General features: G+C 48.0%; 1 protein-coding gene across 1 annotated transcript in view; it reads left to right on the forward strand.

Moving 5' to 3' along the window:
* Positions 1 to 3,017: 3,017 nt before the first annotated feature.
* LOC119458856 (uncharacterized) overlaps positions 3,018 to 18,250 on the forward strand; it is a 62,627-nt gene continuing 47,394 nt past the window's right edge. The window contains exons 1-5 of the mRNA XM_049671475.1: positions 3,018 to 3,157; positions 5,738 to 5,795; positions 10,003 to 10,200; positions 16,639 to 16,704; positions 17,777 to 18,045. Of these exons, the coding sequence (XP_049527432.1) occupies positions 16,689 to 16,704; positions 17,777 to 18,045 (285 nt within the window). The 5' untranslated portion in view covers positions 3,018 to 3,157; positions 5,738 to 5,795; positions 10,003 to 10,200; positions 16,639 to 16,688. The remainder of the gene's footprint in view (positions 3,158 to 5,737; positions 5,796 to 10,002; positions 10,201 to 16,638; positions 16,705 to 17,776; positions 18,046 to 18,250) is intronic.

Genomic DNA, 18,250 nt, shown 5'->3' on the forward strand with positions numbered 1-18,250 from the left:
AGAATCAGAGCAAGCGCCGAGATACCAGTTCTTGTGATCGGGTCATGGTCGCCCGTGAGAGTTGTGCAGCAATGGGCGACGTGATTCGAGTTGGTTTTGCACGGCTTTCTGAAGTGCGAGAAAGAGCAGCAAGACGGGGACAGATAATTAAGAAAGAGGCAACACGAGTGCTTGGGCTGTCTCCCTTCCTGTACGCCGTCGCCTCGCTTCGTTGTCTTGAAATTCAACAGTATTGCAACCTGCTCAGACGAAAGACGTCGGCCTCGGCTACGATAGCGTAAACCACGCCGCCTGTGCGGCGCTTCATATTTCGGCAGCGCCTGTAAAATAACCAATAGGCGGCACCAAATAACGCCACGCAATTTGTCCACGCCACACACAGTTCTTTTTTTTTTCTACACATCATTTTTATATGTTGTGTGTGATATTGTTTTGATACCACAAAAATTAAAACAATTGGGCTCCAAAACACGCCGTGAAATTGGTTGGCCAGCGAAGCTGTGGTATCAACAGCCCTGGTAGACCAATGTTGAACGATTCAGCAATGCACTACATGAAATGATTGTCAACAAGATAACTAAATGCACTGTTCCAAAACTTTATTTCTTTGAAATGATATTCATAACTGCTTTGTGATCGCTGTGGTAAACACTGAAGCGTTTCTTTTCTATCTACTTTAGAAGTATTCTTACCTAAGTTAAATCTATACACGACCTGTGCACAGTGGTTGGCTGACTTGGATTGGTGAAGCACGTAAGGCCAAACTCTTCCATCACGAACTGGACAAATCTTTTCTTCTCTGGTTTTGAATTGTCCACGTCGAAGTCTCCAACACTGATCACCGGCATGACGAGATCAAATTTCACCCCAGAGATGTGAGTACCCATCAACTACTAGATGTCGGCTTTGGATGTGTCTGGAGAAATGAAGGCTGTCAAGACTGGGATTCTATCCTTAGTCTTAACACCACATGCATCCCCGCAGTCTACTTGGTCTGGTCCCGAAGGCACTGTCCTGCGCGAGTCCTAATTATACGTGGCCTTCCTATATCGCTGACACAACACAAATGAAATCAGTTGCTAGGCGGGTTCTTCTTTTACACATGAAAGTGTAGTGGCATCACTAACTGCTTCGTATGCTACAGACGCCGCTTCGCGGCAACTGCAGCTTATCCAACCATAATCTTTACCAGGGAAACTCATGCAGCGAACGCTGTACTTGCGGACAACGTTCTGTGGCAATGAAGGGAAAGCTACGAAAGCGACGCGCGCACAACTGAGAGCGCTCCTGAAAAGAGTCCCGCCTTTAAATCCACAATCGTTTAGGCTGGGGAAGAGAAAACGTAAACAGCTTATTAGCAACATTTAAACAAGGCAGAACACACCACTGAGTGTAAAAGCTTGCCTATTTTGCGGCTTTTCCCTTCCGCGTGTGGGCAAACGCGAAACCGTCGCACGTGGAAGCTGCGTCGATTCAGCGTCTGTTGCGAGCAACCAAAAGCACTGTCAAATGCTGCCGGTCTAGTAGGCGCGGTAACACATGTGCAGCAGCCACGCTCCGGTAGCTTTCCCTTCATTGTCACAGAAAGTTATCCGCGAGAATACGTGCTTCGTATTGTTCGAACGCGCCTTACCATCTGTCATGTGGTCTTGACACTTGTTTTGTGTTTTTCTTTATTGAGATGAATACTGGGATGTGTCTTGCGTGGGTAATTTCAATGGATATAGGCACTATTCGCTTCATTCGTGGTGTGGTCTTCTGGCGACTGTTCTTTCGACGGAGAAATCCCGGGATCCTTGTCAAATACTGCGTCGCTGTAAAAGTCGTCAAGATGTTTTCTGGTTGTGTGCACGTCTGTTTCTTCGTCTTGTTTCTTTTCATGCGAAAACATATGCCACACTAAGTGGAAGTCCGTCGGCGTGACCGAAGGATGGTAACAAAAACTCGGAAGACACTTTGTCACGACTAAAGTGTGAAACGGCGGAAGCGTGACACCATTGCCTGTTAAAGTGTCTGATAAAGTAGTTTGTGGCCGCCTGGAACTGTTGCAGCACCGTTTGTGGATGAGGAGGAGACGCGTCGTGCATGGCGGTGTGCCCAGCAAGGAGGTTGAAATTTCAACGTCCTTGTATGCCAGCCATGCGCGCTACAGGCGTCGGGGCATGAGTGGAGCAGACGACAAAACGGATAGGCAAGCAGGCGTCGTTGCTATAGCAACTATAGCAACGACGAAGAAATGACAGACGCACGCGGTTGTTCTATAAAATAATTAAATTATTTTTCATGTTATCGCCTGTGAACGCCAAATATTACGCCTACCAGCCTGTCTTCTCTTGCCTTGTCATTCTAGCATGGCTTATGAGACCACGGTTCGCATAAATGCGTTGGTTATCTTAACCAAAAACAGCGAGCCTTAAGTCTCACTGCAGACCTTACACTTCATTGTTTCCTTTTTCTTATTTGACTTTCATTGCAAATTTGCGTTGTGGGTATACCTTTATTGCATATTCTTTCATACTTTGTGGACTTTAAATGTGACATAGCATTGATGCTCTAAGCTTGCCTCGCAATCAAGCTATTTATTTATTTATTCATTTATAATGCCTCACAGGCCCTAGAAAAGGCATTGCGTGAGGGGAAGGTTGCACTCATGAAAATAATATACATTTACTAAGTTTGACATGTACAACATGTCCATCATTTATATTCTATAAAAGAGAAATCAAAAATGATCGCAGTCAGACACTCATATGATGAGCTTGAAGCTGAGGAGGACAAGTTGATAGGAGAAACACAACACAATGTAATAAAAAGGATGGACGCAGAGACAAAAAAATTCTAGCCTTGATTACTCTTCTAAGATGCCACGTTGATTCCTTGATAACCGGCAGCGTCACAGATAAGCACATGAAGTTGTAAACTTGCTGAATTGACGATCTCGCCCCATCACCTTTCGCTAAACGAGGACACGATAAAGTGCTGATAAGAGAATGGAATAATTGTGATTGATGCGGCATGCGAGCATTGCGAACGACCGCTTGAAACAAAACGACGTATTCCGGCCGATTGTGCGTACAGCAGTTCGGCACTAAACGATGTCTCTCTAGTCTTGCTGAGAAGGACGCTTCATTATCTTGAACGTAGCCATGGCGTACAGGTGAGCACTTTAATTTCAATTTACGCTTGACAGCCCAAGTGGTTATGCCATGTCATGAGCAGTGACAAGTCGGTGGTGTGAAGGCGGTCAGTTCACACTATTATTATCAGGTTATTATTAGGTTTTTGGTTTGCTGATTTCATCGAGTCATGTGTAAAATTATTCAGTGGCTCTTTCAGTTTCGTAGGGATTATTTAGGTTCTAAGGTTTTTAATACAAATGAGTTATGTGGTAATAATGTTTATATCTATGAGCCTTTTGGCATGCCTGATTTTCCAGGTGTCCGGAAATGGGATGGTAATTTGAGCATAACACAGGTTCAAAACTAGCAGTACAGACGTCCAGTCACCACTATTGTTTGGCTCAGCATGCAAATTTGTAGCAAACCAAATCAAAATTTGTATAGCCAGTTTTAACAACGGAGCAGTTCTTATTCCAGCCTTCCCCGTCTGTCCGGTGTCACGCAGGTCACGTGAACAGGAGAGGATGAGAACCGCGCGGGGTGAGGGCAGATGACGTGACCAGCAGAGGATGAGGGGCACGCTGGGGAAGGAGGCGACCGATGAGAGGGCGCGCGCTGAGGTAACTGGCTGGGGGGAGGAGGCGACCAATGAGAGGCCGCACTGGGTGCGAGGAGGAGAGGCGATAAGAGAAGGTGTTTCTGTGCGGCGCGCCCTTTCGGATAACGCGGGACGCGTAGAGCTGCTGCCGACGCCGTCCGCGTTTCTCCGCGTTCGCGTCGAACGCGTGCGGTGTCCGTGACTGCAGCCGATGCCTCTGGCGGCGTCTGGGCAGGTTTCGACCAGAGAACTGGACACTCTTCGAGTAGCGTCGGAAGTCGCTGCCTCTTCTCGCCTCGCAACGTTTCAATATAATATAACTTCCTGTTCTATATCTGTGTTCACTTTTCTTTACGCAATTGCATCACGTGCTACACATGCACACGTAACACTCGTAGCACTCGCAATAGCTAACACAGCTTCGCTTTTCGGCCATCTTCACGGAGTGGAAGGGCGGTGATTTTTTACAGCGAAGCTGTTAAGGGCCTCACTCTTCGGTGGCCGCGTCCGGCAATAGAAAAAAAATTACACCACCTTCCCGTAGGGTAACCCTGAGTAGTATGCGAAGCAGCCATGGGGTCGACTCAAGTTCCCATTAGTTTTCAGATCGGCCTGTCGCCGCTGCCGTTCCGTTGCAGCGGCTCAAGCCCTCTTCGCCGCGGCGCTGTCCACGGCGCTGACACTGGCGTTGACGCTGGCGCTGTCCGTGGCACTCATCGCGGCGTTGCGGGAGGAGAATGAGAGGACGAAGTGAATAATTATGAGTGGGCGAAGCACCAGGGGATCATTCGGGCCAAACGCCGGAAGCGTTCTCCGGAAGCCGGAAGCTGGCTTCCGGAGCCGGAAGTGGAAACGGAAGCGGAACCGGAAGCCGGCTTCTGCTTCCGGTTCTGCTTCTGCTTCCGGAAGCCGGAGCTTGGCGTACATATACTATACATATACATACAAGGAGAGGAGGGGGAGGAGGATGCCCATGCGCAGTGCGGGTGTGGACGCCGCCCGGCGGACGGAGGGAGGGAGTGACATAGCCCCGACCACTAGCTGCTTCGCATCTAAAAAACTCTCATTGGCCGTATGCTGTATGTACGAGTGAAAGCGTGCAAGGGCGAGGGACGCGCGCTTTCACTGGTAGCGAACGCACGGCGGAGAGCAAACGCGACTTCCCAGTGGAAGGGGAGTGGTGGGCGAGGAGGGCATCGAGCCACCTGGACGTCTAGGTGGCTGTCTAGGTGACGTTGCGACAACTCTCTCTGGGCTTTCGCCCGCCTCTCCCCTAACAGTGTCGATAACGGCGTTCACCCGATCCGTCACGTAGCCAGCGTTTTGGCAGCGGTTGTGTGCGGTCACACAAACAACGCGCACAACTGTTGTCGACGGCGGCGTCGTTTTGCCCGCGTTCGCACCGAATGCACGCGGCGTTGGTGACGTGTTTATGAAGGCCAACCTTTGCCGTACACCCTACGGCGGTGTACCATAGCGACCATAATAAGGCCATGGTCCCTGTGATCTCTAAATAAATGAAAACCACCGAATCATATACATTTCTCATTCTTTTATAGTTCAAATAGCCAATTACACCATCACATCTAATTAGTGATAATTGGAAATACATAATTCTCACCGTAGTACCGCTGGTCTTCCATCTCCATCCCAGTGGAAGGGCTGACAGTTTTTTTTTTACAACTTCTCTGCTATTTCTTTAGAATCAGTAATCTCTCACAACGGTGCATAAAATCCTGACCTCTTCATCATCATCATAATCCTCAGCCTATTTCTATGTCCACTGCAGGATGAAGGCGTCTCCCTGTGATCTCCAACCTATACAAAATTCTAACCTATACATATCTTCATACAAGAGGAGACGAACACGTTTTTTAACAAAAATGCTCAGCTTGCTTTGGGTTAGTCTTGGGCAAGTCATGCGACATGGGTCAGCCCATTTTGAGAGTCGTGTCTTCCTATTGACCGGATTTGATCTGAGCGATGCTACCTGAACTCGTCATTGTCTCCCTTGTTACAGGTCTTCGTCTAAAGCCCTGATTTCGTCGTGGTCACGTACGTCGCCGTTTGCTGTCATGGTACGTTTTAAGTGAACTAGGTAGGCCATGCCACAATTTCAATGACTACGAATGAAATCAAGTGGAATTTTTCTCACAACTCTACTTTCCACTACATTTCTTCAGCTACAAATTCTACAAGATGCAAGTAATAGTCGAGATCTGAAAAGTTGTGTTCACGGCATTGCTTCATTTTCCTTTTTCCCTTTGGCGTTTCTTTACGAGTCATAGGACTCAAATATTTTAAGAAAACGTGAACAACTTTCACTCTTAAGGAATGAAAATTTCTAAAACCTCTCGCTGGTCACTCCACACGGTGCAGTGAGCAATGTTCCTGAGAACACTTTCCACTGATAGCGACATAAAATGCCAGTACACAAAGAAATTATCGCTGCCTAAGTTAAGTGTATACAGTGATTTTTTGTGAGCGGGAGAAATTTTGTTTCTAACCGTACAACGAAATATCCTCTCCGTAGCTTGCCAATGGAAACAAATATTTGCGTAAAGTGAACACAATGCAGAATGTTCAATAGCTACAGAAACTGCCGAAACACTAACAGGCCGTTGCTCCGTGAACATTATTTATTCAATAAACACTGATCTCCAGTGGTAACTTCCATTAGATAACCCCTTTAGACTCTTCTCCTAATACATAAAACTGCTGCCAAAGTTAAATATAACAGATGCAGGGTTGCCAAAGGAACCATTGAAATTTAAGTAATCGTTTAATGATTAGCGAAAACAGTATTCTGGCGCGGCCAAGTAACTGAAAACGACCCAAGTAAACACAGCGTACCACAAAAACAATCCGTACACGCAAGGAAAGAGGAAAAGCGTGTCACGATGCCAAATTTTCGTCTAGGGTTTCTTATTTCTGCGCGAAATTCAAGTTTTCCCTCTGTTTTCTCTAATACCAGACACTACGTTATCAATGTAACGTAGTGCGTTGCCGAGATAATGTATAAGGTTAGCTTTTTTTTTCGTATAACAAAGGCAACGCTCATACGTCATTTTGTTACATCGAATGATGTCCCACCCTCCACGATGCAATACTCTCAAACCTTTATGATCATATCATGCGGGACCTTCTCCTTTCGCTCAAGGAACTTTGGCACATTTCAGAAATTGTGATTTACCCATTCACTGATTTCAATCTTTTCTTTACTGTTCCTGGAGCCCTTATCTGACATATTCTGTCACACGCCCTGTGTCCATTGAAAACCACTTGTCCGAGCAGGCGGTAGAGCTGTTGTGCTCCTATCACAGTCGGTCGAGAGCTATGTCTCCGAAAGGAATTGTCCTGTATTTCATTTCGAGTTCGAGCAGTAACGCAGAATTTCTTGCGCATTATATTCGTTCACAACAAACGGTGTTTAGAGTGTGCTTGAAAGATGCATGCTCACAGTAAAGACTTTTTACACCCTTACGGGTGCTGGTTCGTCCTCATGGCGCCCACCCTCACCACTACGGGAGAAGATGGAATCCCTGATATGGACAAACAAAGTTTTTTGTTTGGGAGACATTCTGTAGCAAGTAAACACGATGATGGCTGCTTCAGACGACAGGAAAACTGCATGAAATAAACTTCAATAGCCATAGCTGCTAAACTTTCGTGTCAGATATCCGAGTGCGCACCAAGGTGGTGAGAATTATTGTATAGTTTTCACCTTCTAATTCCCTCATTGCTGGTGCTGTGTCAGCTCGCAGTGGTGAACACTAATAATGCGATTAACACGACCGACGTTGCCTAACGTCGGTTTTGCTTGTCTAACGATCGCAACAGCTTCGCTGTACATCAACTTTCACAGAGTAGAATGGAGACGGAATTTTTATTTTAAATCCACCATTAGACCTCCGTGATGGGGCAGAATAGCTCGTTCGACGCAAATATGGGCGTGGCGCCCACCCATGTGGGCGGGACCCGATCCATTATGCCCTGTCACGGAGGTCTAATAGTGCATTTGAAGTAAAATCAGATTTGAATAGTTTTACTTTATCCCGGCCCTTGGGTCAGACCTGGTGGACTTCGTTTGTGCGCATTTGCAGCTTTATAATATTTTCGGAAATGTCCCAGCGCGTTTCGTATATGGAGCGAGGACACGCCTATATTGTGCAGCGTGCTAGCAAAGACGACGAGAACAGAAGGCCTTGTGGACAAAGGCGCGGCACGTTACAAGGGAAAGGTTCTTCGGAGCCCTTTATACTTCTTCATTGGGTTTGATAATGGCTTGCCTAGTTCCCCACTGGGTACTTTTCGTCCCAAGGTTGCTCTTGACTACATCTCAGGAGCATTATAGTAGACAACTCCGGATTGTTTATGATCATCTGTATTTTCGCAAACACAGTGCACACAATAAAACCTAGAACTAATGCAGATTTTCGTCATCCTTTTGCAACTTTCAAATTAAATAACATAACATTTCTTTTCGCTCTGTGCAGAAATACGCATAGGGAGGTCCTTGAAAAAAATGTTTGCAGTTTCATCCTAAGCGCGAAGCATTTACAGCGATAGGAAGATCTAGCGTTGGGCTTGAACTCCTGGGAGTGTGTTTTAGCTATACGCGGGTGTGAGCTAGATGATGGAGCGACGCAGCATAAAAGGCAACACTGCTGCTGGGCAGAAGCAACTACGGCCTGACAGCTAACATGCATCTCACAACGCTGGCCTGGCGAGGAGCACCAGCATTGGAGGCGTGACACCTCACTTGTGCACGAGATGAAACATATGAAAACCGTCGGGGTTAGCCAGCGCCCAGTGAACTATAATATGACTTACAGCTTCATGTGAAATAAGCACACCAGAGCATCTGCACCATGGTAGCTAAGAGGCCTCCCACAAAGGTGGCGTATTGACGGGCGCTGGCATTGGAGGCGTGGCATCTCGATTGTGCACGAGATGAAACCGACGGGAAAAGTGTCGCGTTAGTCGGCGCCCAGTGGGAGGGGGGTTGTGTAAGTGGCTACCTATTGGACATGTCCATTTCGTCATCTACACAAGTTCTGATTGGCTGGGGTACGCTTCAGGAAGGAACAGGCGTTTTCAGCCCATCAGCACTTCAGCAGCAGACGAAATGGACTTGTCCACTAGTTGGACGCTTGCAGAATAGCCCCCAATGATCATACACACAGCAGCTCAACAGGAACGCTAGTGGGCCAACGGTGAGCCTGCGCACAACATGCATGCCAGAGGCCGCAGGCCGAATGCAGTCCTGCTATGTATCCACCGAGCCGAGCTAGCGGAACGTTGATGGTGAATTCACTTCGCTTTGTCGTCTCTGCAGCCAAATGCACTGCATGTCTCTGGACTCACTGTAATCGTTCCAGCTCGGTTCGCGCATGCGCCGTCGATAGCGCGACATCACGGCGGCGGCGGCATCGATGGTCTGAATTTGCCTAGACCGTCGGCATAATAAAAAGCTATCTGAACAGCTTGGCGAGTTCAGATATAAATAGTTTGGAACGGTGAATGCATATAATATGTGCAACTAAATCGCTATACAGCATATTGTGCACTATATCAGAGTGAATGAACACGCAATTATGGCAAACAGTTATAAAAGAATTGATGAGCGCTATGAATTAACAACTGTCACTGTCGTTACATCCATTTTATTCCCGGCCTCCCTCTCTTGACGCATTTTGAAAAACTTTATATTTCGTTGATCACGCAGTTTCTACGCATATGCGTCGGGCCGTGCACGCTGTAAATCTTGACTTGTTGCAATACTAACCACTGGTCTTACTGAAGGCTTGTGTCATCTCCATTCCTATTTGTTGCTGCACTGTCTGACGTTTCAGAAGCCATGCAACACGAACTAGTCAAACGCGGCACACTGCTGGGCATATGTATTGAACATTTCCCGATAAGTAGAGACGGATAAGTCAAAATTCCCATTTCCGTAGCTTCTTAAATGTGAAGGCAGACAGTAACGAAGTCGCTGTTTACCTGGATCTTAACAAAATGCTGGTGCCGCCCGGTGTTCATTATTTCGTGTAGTGCAACCTTTAGTACCTTTGTTTTGTAGATGGGCTACAATGCACAGATTATTTGGTTGATTTGTAGTCTATGGGAGTTGGTTGAGATACTTAACCTCTACACATTCCTTCGGAACGCAGCCGCAATGGCTGGGAATCGAACCGGCAACGTCGTGCTCATCCTCGGCGGGAGACATGCGTTGTGGCAGTGTGGTGCGTGACTCAGCAAACTTACGCTGCTTTTCGTTTGCAGCCGCCGCAGCTGCTGCGAAGAAACCCACGTTCTACACGTTCTGCGTCTGGGACGCCTTCTCCCGCTTTCGGCCGGCGCCGTACAACTTCAGCGCCAAGGACATTCCCGCCGAGCTGTGCGATGCGGTCATCTATTCACACGTAACCATCGACAACCAGACCGGCGCGGTAAAGCTGACCGAGAAGGAGCTCAAGCTAGGTAAAGACGTCACGCTCTTGTTACACTCAGCGTGTGTTGAGTTACTGCCTCTTGTAGTAGTGGCACACATCCATATTGAGTCATCGGATAGCCCGTGAACAGGATATTTATTTATTTATTTATTTATTTATTTATTTATTTATTTATTTATTTATTTATTTATTTATTTGTACCATTTAGGCATTACAGTGGGGGGGGGGGGGGGGGAGGCTTGCTCACAGTGAAACAAACAAACTATATATCAGTACCTGCGGAACATTCGGGGCAGCAAAACAAGCGAAATAAAAAGGAACAGCAACGGTAATATGTAAGAACAGTAATGTATGTAAAACGAACGGATATACTGGCTATATCCTAGTATATCCATGCGAACGAATACACCCAGTATATGCGTGCCTCGCAAACAGTCGCGCGGCTCTTTGCGAACCTTGCCGGTGTTTCGTGACCGTGAGTGCTGCAGCCTGGCTGTACTCTTCCCAAATAAGCCAGCCAATCACAGCGGAATACGAGCGCCGCACGCGCCGCCGGGTTCCCGGCAGCACCACGAGATGGCGCTTGCCGCCGCGCATCCGCTGAATAAAATTTGATATCTGAAAATAAAAGGGAAGAGCAATGCAGCAATAATGAAACATGGGGCACTTTAAGGCAGCAGTAAATATGAGGTAGTGCACGGAATCTGGAAATGAGTCATGGTGCCACCACTGACGTTCGCAAATGCACTTCTGTGCCTAAAATAGGATACATTGTCGGGGTTGAAAGTTAAACAAAGATCGGTGGGCCGGTTGGCTTTGGGAGCCCACAGGCAAAACCACAAATGAGGCAGTGCAAGTGGGCATGGATTGGCCCTCGTTTGAAGTCAGAGAAGCGCAGAGCGAAGTTAGTTTCGAAGAAGAACTCAGAAACATGGATGAAAATAAATGTGCCGCTTAAGTGCACAAGTATCTATACCTGAAAAGCGTGGACGCACAAAAGAGGAAGAGGTCAAGAAAGTAGGCAACCAAGTATGGGCAGTTGAAAGTGTAAATAGACATGCAGGAGTAATCAAAAATAAATTGAGAGAAACAGAGACACTGAATTGTATGCAAAGAACGCAGACAAAAGACTATGAATATTTACAAGAATGGAAAAAAACTAGAATAGAAAATCTGTACAACAGCATGAAGGGAAGTGTCTTGCTATTTGAGGCTCGAGCTGGTTGCCTAAGGACAAGAACATACCGGAGCAAATACTCGCAATTAGATGAGGCATATGTATGCTGTAGTAAAAATCCGGAGACCACTCAGCACATCCTAATCAGATGTGAAAGGATTCACCTAGCGAGACCAGTACGTAACGTACAACTTCCAGAAGCGCTTGGATTTAAAGTAGAGGGAATATATGAACCGGCCAGCAGTCGAGTTAATCAAGATAGGTTTAGAGTATCGGTGCAAAAAAAGCAGACAGGAGACTGATACGACCGGATCCCTTGGAGGCATAGGCAGCGGTACAAGGTAGATAGAGAAGATTAAAGAGATATATACAAGAATGCTGGAAGGAAAAGCATTGATGGCATACCTGGAGGAGGAGGAGGAGGAGGAGAGAAAGAGAAGGCAGGGATGTTAACCAGAAATGCGTCTGGTTGGCTACCCTACTCTGGGGGACGGGAAAGAGGGAATAGAAAGATGAGATAGAGAGAGGAGGAGGGGGAGGAAGGACACGGTGAGTTCGCGCACGCACGCGGAGGGCCTGAGCAATTCAAAGGCGTTCACATAGGCCAGTCGTCCTCAAGTAAGACAACAGTGCCTTCACAGCTTTGTGGGCTGACGAGCGATGGGGACGGTGTTCAAGGAGCACCTGCACAGACAACGGTCGATCGTCAAGTCGTCGCAATGCGTTCGATAAAGTTTGTCTTTCCGACTGAAATCGAACGCAGTGACACAATACATGTTCTATGTTCTCTTCGCTGCCGCAGTCGTCGCACGTGGCACTTTCGGTCATTCCAATCAAAGCACAGTACGCCTTCGTGAAAGCCACTCCCAACCACAGCCGCTATAGAAGCGATGCCTCACGTCGGTGAATCCCGGGTGGAGGTCGGAGTTGGAGCGAAGGGTTCAATTCGTGTAGCCTCGTGCGCCTTATGTTTGGGGTGTTCCACTCTGATAGAGAGAGCTTGCGTGCCAGGTGACGAAGCTGCCTTCCAGCGTCTGTCCTGGAAAGAGGAATGGGAACGCTGTGTTGTTCTTGATGTGACTCTCGGGCAGCTTTGTCAGCGAGATCGTTTCCACTGATCCCGCAATGGCCAGGTAGCCATTGGAAAATAATTTCGTGGCCTTTCTGTTTGACGTCGTGGTGAAGTTTGACAACTTCATACGTTAGTTGTTCGTGAGCTCCACGTCGGAGAACTGCCTGCATACTTTGTAAAGCCGGTCTCGAGTCGGAAAACACGGCCCATGTGCCAGGACTCTCTGCGTCTATAAATTGAAGTGCACTGCGCAGAGCCGTGAGCTCTGCAGCCGTGGACGTCGTGACATGTGAGGTCTTGAATCGCATTGTTAATCCTCTCGTCGGTATAAACACAGCACCGCCAGAACTGGTCGATGTAGTTGATCCGTCCGTATAGACGTGCACGTGACTGCTGTATCTCTCGTACAACAGAAGTAAGCTCAATTGCTTTAGTGCAGACGGTGATAAATCTGACTTTTTCTGCAGTCCTGGAATTCTAAGTCGGACTTCAGGGCGGCACAAACACCATGGAGGAGACACCAGCCTGACCGGAGGTGCGTACCCCGATGTAATCGAGGCACGATATGCACTGACAGTTGTGCTATATGACGTGTGGGGTCTTTCCACGGTGAGAGCGGCGAGGTGGTGGCAAGGAGTCCGGGCAATGTGCCTGACATGTGCACGCATTGTCTCGATGGCGATGTGCGTTGTGATAGAATAATCTTGAGCAATGGCGATAGTTTCAGCCGTTGACGCACTGCGTGGTACTCCAAGGCATATCCTAAGAGCTTGCGCCTGAATGCTCTGAATTGTACGCAAATTAGTTTTGCAGGTGTTGGATATAACAGGTAGGCTGTACCGGAGGAACCCAACAAACAACACCCTGTATAGCTGTAACATGGGTTGTGTGGATACCCCCCAGTTCTTTCCTGCAAGCAACTTGAACAGATGACAAATAGCCATCAGGCGCTTTTTCACGTGGTTGACGTGAGGAGTCCAGGACAGATCTCTGTCAATCACAACTCCCAAGAACCTGTGACTCTTGCTGAACGATATCACTTGTCGGTTGATTGATATGCCGTATGCAGACATTGGCTTCCGCGTAAATGCCACCACTGCGCACTTTTCCCACGTCACCTCCAGTCCTTGTTTACGAAGGTAGCATGATGTCGATGAAGCCGCCTTCTGAAGCCGAGCGCGAAGCTGAAGCCGTGTCACCCCCGACGTCCAGATACAAATGTCGTCGGCGTAGATAGAGAGTCGAACGGTGTTTGGCAGGTTCTCGATTAGTCCAATAAGGGTCAGATTAAAAAGCGTCGGGCTTAGTACTCCGCCTTGAGGGACTCCGCGGCTACTGTAATACTGGGGTGTCGGGCCATCCCCGGTGAGCACGTAGAATGATCGCATCTGTAGGTAGCTGCGAACCCAGAGGTATGTCTTGCCACCAAGTCCTATTACTTCTAGCGCTTTAAGGATGGCTTCATGGGTGACGTTGTCGTAAGCTCCTTTAACGTCTAGAAACAAGGCAGCAGACAAGCGTTTACAGGCCTTCTGGAATTCGACATACGTTACCAAATCGACAACGTTGTCTATAGACGAACGGCCGCGCCTGAATCCTGTCAACGTGTCTGGGTAAATTTGATAGTGCTCTAGGTACCACTCCAGTCGCGTTAGAACCATCCGTTCCATTACTTTGCCTACACAACTTGCAAGCGCGATCGGACGGTATGACGAAATGTCCAAAGGCGACTTGCCAGCTTTGAGGAGCGGAATCAGGCGACTTGATTTCCATACTTGATGGCATACCTGACTTGATGGCATACCTGAGTAACCCAAGCAGGCTAGGCGAGCATATTTCACCACCTCGTTTAAAAGGAGATGCCAATACATCATCATCACCTTCACCGCTGCGGCAGCGGCGGCCGCGGCGGCGCCGACCGTGGGGGGAACGAAAAAAAAAAAACACCGCATATCCACGGGGTGAATGATGATGAGTGGGCGAAGCTCCGGAGGGAATCATCGGTAAACCGTGAATATTCCGTGTAATTCGCCCAGTCTCGCCGCACTAAATCGAACGATTGACTCCCACCAATGACACGCACTATATGTGACGTCATTCCTATTTTATAACAGCGCCCTTCATTATAATTGCACCATCTCCCGCTTAAGGGTACGCTAGCACAAGCGCGTTAGAAACGTGCAGTACTCTCTAGTAAGGGGGAGAGGCCACAGCGTCTTACGCAGCCGTTTCCACATGCCGGAACGTGCACCGCGTTTGCCGACGCCACCACATGACTGCTGAGAGAGTATATAACCCCCGTATTCATAAACGCTCCTCGACTTCAACTTGCCACCGCCTTCAACGCGTTTCGAACGCGCTGCAAGTCAAGTTCAAGTCGAGGAGCGTTTATGAATACGGGGGTAAGGCAGAGAGGCCACAGCGTCTTACACCAGCTTCTTACACGGGCCGTAACGCGCTAGCACAAACGCGTTAGAAACGCAGTCTTTCGCTAATGTTTGGTATTTATTGTCATCGTGGTGCGTGTGTCCATGTGCGCTTCATGGCGTAGTGGTTAGCGCCGCGCGTTCGGAAGCGAGGGTTATCTGGTTCGATTCCGCGCTACGGACACAACTTTCGGAATTTCTTTTTTCATAAAAGTAGACGTGGCTACCTACTACGACGACTACTACTACTACTACTACTACATACTACAGAGGAGGGACAGACCCACACCCTAAGGAGCTTCGCCCCTAAAGGAACACCGCATATCCACGAAGTGAATGATGATTAGTGGGCGAAGCACCGGGGGATCATTCGGGCCACCGTGTATCCCCCGACGCCGGCAAGCGTACCCAGAGGCGGCGAGAGCGCGGGAAGCGGCGGCAAAACGCTGGAAGCGTTCTCTACTTGAGGTTGGTGGCGCCGATGCTCGGTTGAAGCGCGAGCTTCGCGAGCCATCAGCTCTGGGTCCGCTTGCCGGCGTTGCCGTACTGCTGCAGCTTTGCGAGCCCTCAGCTTCGGGTCAGCATGCCGGCGTTGCCGTGCTGCTGCAGCTTCATGAGCCCTCAGCTCCAGGTCCGCTTGCCGGCGTTGCCGTTTTGCTGCAGCTTCCCGTGCCCTAGACTCCGGGTCCGCTTGTTGTCTGCGTCGCCGTGCTGCAGCGGGTTTTCGAGCCCTCGACTCCACTTGCAGTTGAGCCGCCACTCTCGCCTTTTCATCCAAGTCGGGCGCGCCGTTATCAGAAGCGACCATTATCATCCAGGGCTGAAGGGAGAAAGAGAGCGTGCGTCGGGAACGAACGCCCTTGTGTACCGCAGCGCCCCTAGCGGACTCCATGCAAACCAGAGCTACGGACGGCGACGACGACGACGAGGGGGGACAACGCTCGGCCCTAAGGTGCTTCGCCTTAAAAAAAGAACCAGAAAGCTCGCCTTCGCGCGTCCGCAGCATCGGCGGTATTGCATTAGCCTTTCTAGAATGCCTGAAATAAGCCTTCCGTGTCACTTCGTGCGGACATTCAATAAACACAAACTCGTGTTTCGATTCTTTCTGCACTCACACAAAGCTCCGCTGTACACAGATCCTAACTCGTTGGATGGGCTGTTTTTTTTTTTTTTTTTGTACTTCGCGGTCTTTCTTTCAGGTTTGTCAAAAAAAAAAACTTCTATGGAGTGCGTATTGCGCAACAGAAAGCTGAATTGCGAATTTTTCAGGATGGTCTACAATTTTCTCATTGACACGTTTGCTCCCAACATAATACGAGTAGTTAAGTAGTAATCACTACGTCAGCAATTGTGAAATACAAAAAATAGTCTGATTTGCTCCAAGCAACGGCAAATAATATTACCTTGTTTCTGTCCAGCTAGGCTGTACATTCATTTTTTTTTAAGTTTAGGCACAAGTTACCTAGGAGACAAGGTATATTCCACGTGTTTTATCTATCAAAATAATCTGGAGCTCTTGTGAATGGGAGGCGTGGTTTCGACGCGCACGATTGTAGACGCAGCGTCTAAAGGACTCCGGCACGTTCACATATTTCTGATAGATACCACACTGACAATCAAAATGTCCGTGTAACGCACAAAACGCGACCTGTAGTCGCATTGCATGCAGCAGTTAACTCGAATACTTTGTCTTCTTCTGTCTTATTATCGTTGCCACAAGAAGCGAACGGTCATGTTTAAACTGTCACCAGATTGCTCATCACCAGGAAACTATGTCTTCTTTTTATCCAGACCCAGAGGCTCGGGCTTACTCGAAATCATTCCTCTACAATCCGATATGGATGCTACCTCCACATCGTAAGTCATTATTCTGTCTCTTTTTCCCTTTTCGAATTTAATTTCTAACGGATTTAATTTTAGTCTTAATTGTCACCACAACCACACGTTGGTCAGCCGAACTGATGAGTAGACGATGCTCGTTTCAACGACCGACGACAAAAGTTCACGCAGTGCAAGATCTGTCTAAAGCTGAATTTTCACATAGCTTAGAAATGGTAGGAACGTGTGGCTGCTATTAACTTAGCACTTCCGTAGTTTTGTGGCTGTGCGCCCGAACTAAGTAGAAATTCGACTTTGTGACGCAACCATCGCCCTGCAAGCTTCTGACATGGATTGTATACGGTGCACAAATGTGAAAAAAAAACACTTGCGTTCAAACGACAATTCCTACAGACATGCGGGTTCCAACTTCACTTTCTACTATCTGCAATATAGGTGTTGCGATAAGACAAGTGCCTTTCAAACATTTCTGATTTTGCCGCAAGATTGAGGGAAATAAGGGGTGTTTGAAATAACATTTAGTGTTCCTTGGAGAATACGGGGAGCTTTCGGTTTGACACGCATGTAACTGCCTTTTTGACAGCATCCTTTGCAGCTGCGTTTTGTTTTTGACCTGATTATGCAATACTATATATCTTTCGATTTCTGAGTCTATCTATCTGTCAATCCATTGGCACGCCTCACACTTGATCCCTTGGCAAATATTCATCATGATAATCATAAGCGGCTGATTCTATGCCCGTGGCAGGAGGAAAGCCACTCCCAGTAATTTCCAATTACTTCTTTCTTGTGTCAATCGAATACATTTTATGCCGGTATTCCTAATCTCCTTATGCCTTATAATATCGAAGGCATTTCGGTTCATTTCCCGCGCGCTCTATTTGCAACTATAACAAACCACTGGTTATCCGCTCTACGCTAACAATCACTGACTGGCGAGCTCCATTTCTTCCGGTCAATCTCAACTAGAGTATCGGCTACGTCCGCTAGTTCCCTGAAGTCTCTTAATGTTACGCCCAGTATCAACGCTTTCTTTTTTCGTTTCGTCAAACTTGAGTAAACCGCATGTTTTCTTACTCTCCTCCACAAGGCGCCTTCCGTGAATTGAGCGAGCTGAAGAAGCGGAACCCTAAGCTGAAGCTGCTGCTCGGCATTGGTGGGCCGCACGAGACGGTAGAGAGGTACTGGCAGTTCCTACAGCGGATGGACCTCTACAGGGACATGAAGATCAGCATCTCGCAGTGGGTCAAGACGTACGGCTTGGACGGCATCGTCGTCGACTTCTTTTCGGGCACCAGGTCAGCGCAGGACTCGGTCTGGACGTGGGACACGGCTAAATTAATACATCCTTTCTTATGGGTAAGGCCAAAGCGTCACTTGTTTCGCTACCTAATTCCACGAGACAGGCTTTGGTCGGTGAAATCGACGCATGCTGTTCACCCGAGTATAGCCCTTTCTGCTTTTAATGCGTGAGCATTTCTATGCCTACCCAACGAGAATCCTGTCCGTCACGTCCGACAAATGCAATGGGTCATACCCCCCTAAACAATGGCTCATACCCCCG

The sequence above is a fragment of the Dermacentor silvarum genome, chromosome 7, assembly GCF_013339745.2.
Source record: "Dermacentor silvarum isolate Dsil-2018 chromosome 7, BIME_Dsil_1.4, whole genome shotgun sequence".
Lineage (NCBI taxonomy): Eukaryota > Metazoa > Arthropoda > Arachnida > Ixodida > Ixodidae > Dermacentor > Dermacentor silvarum.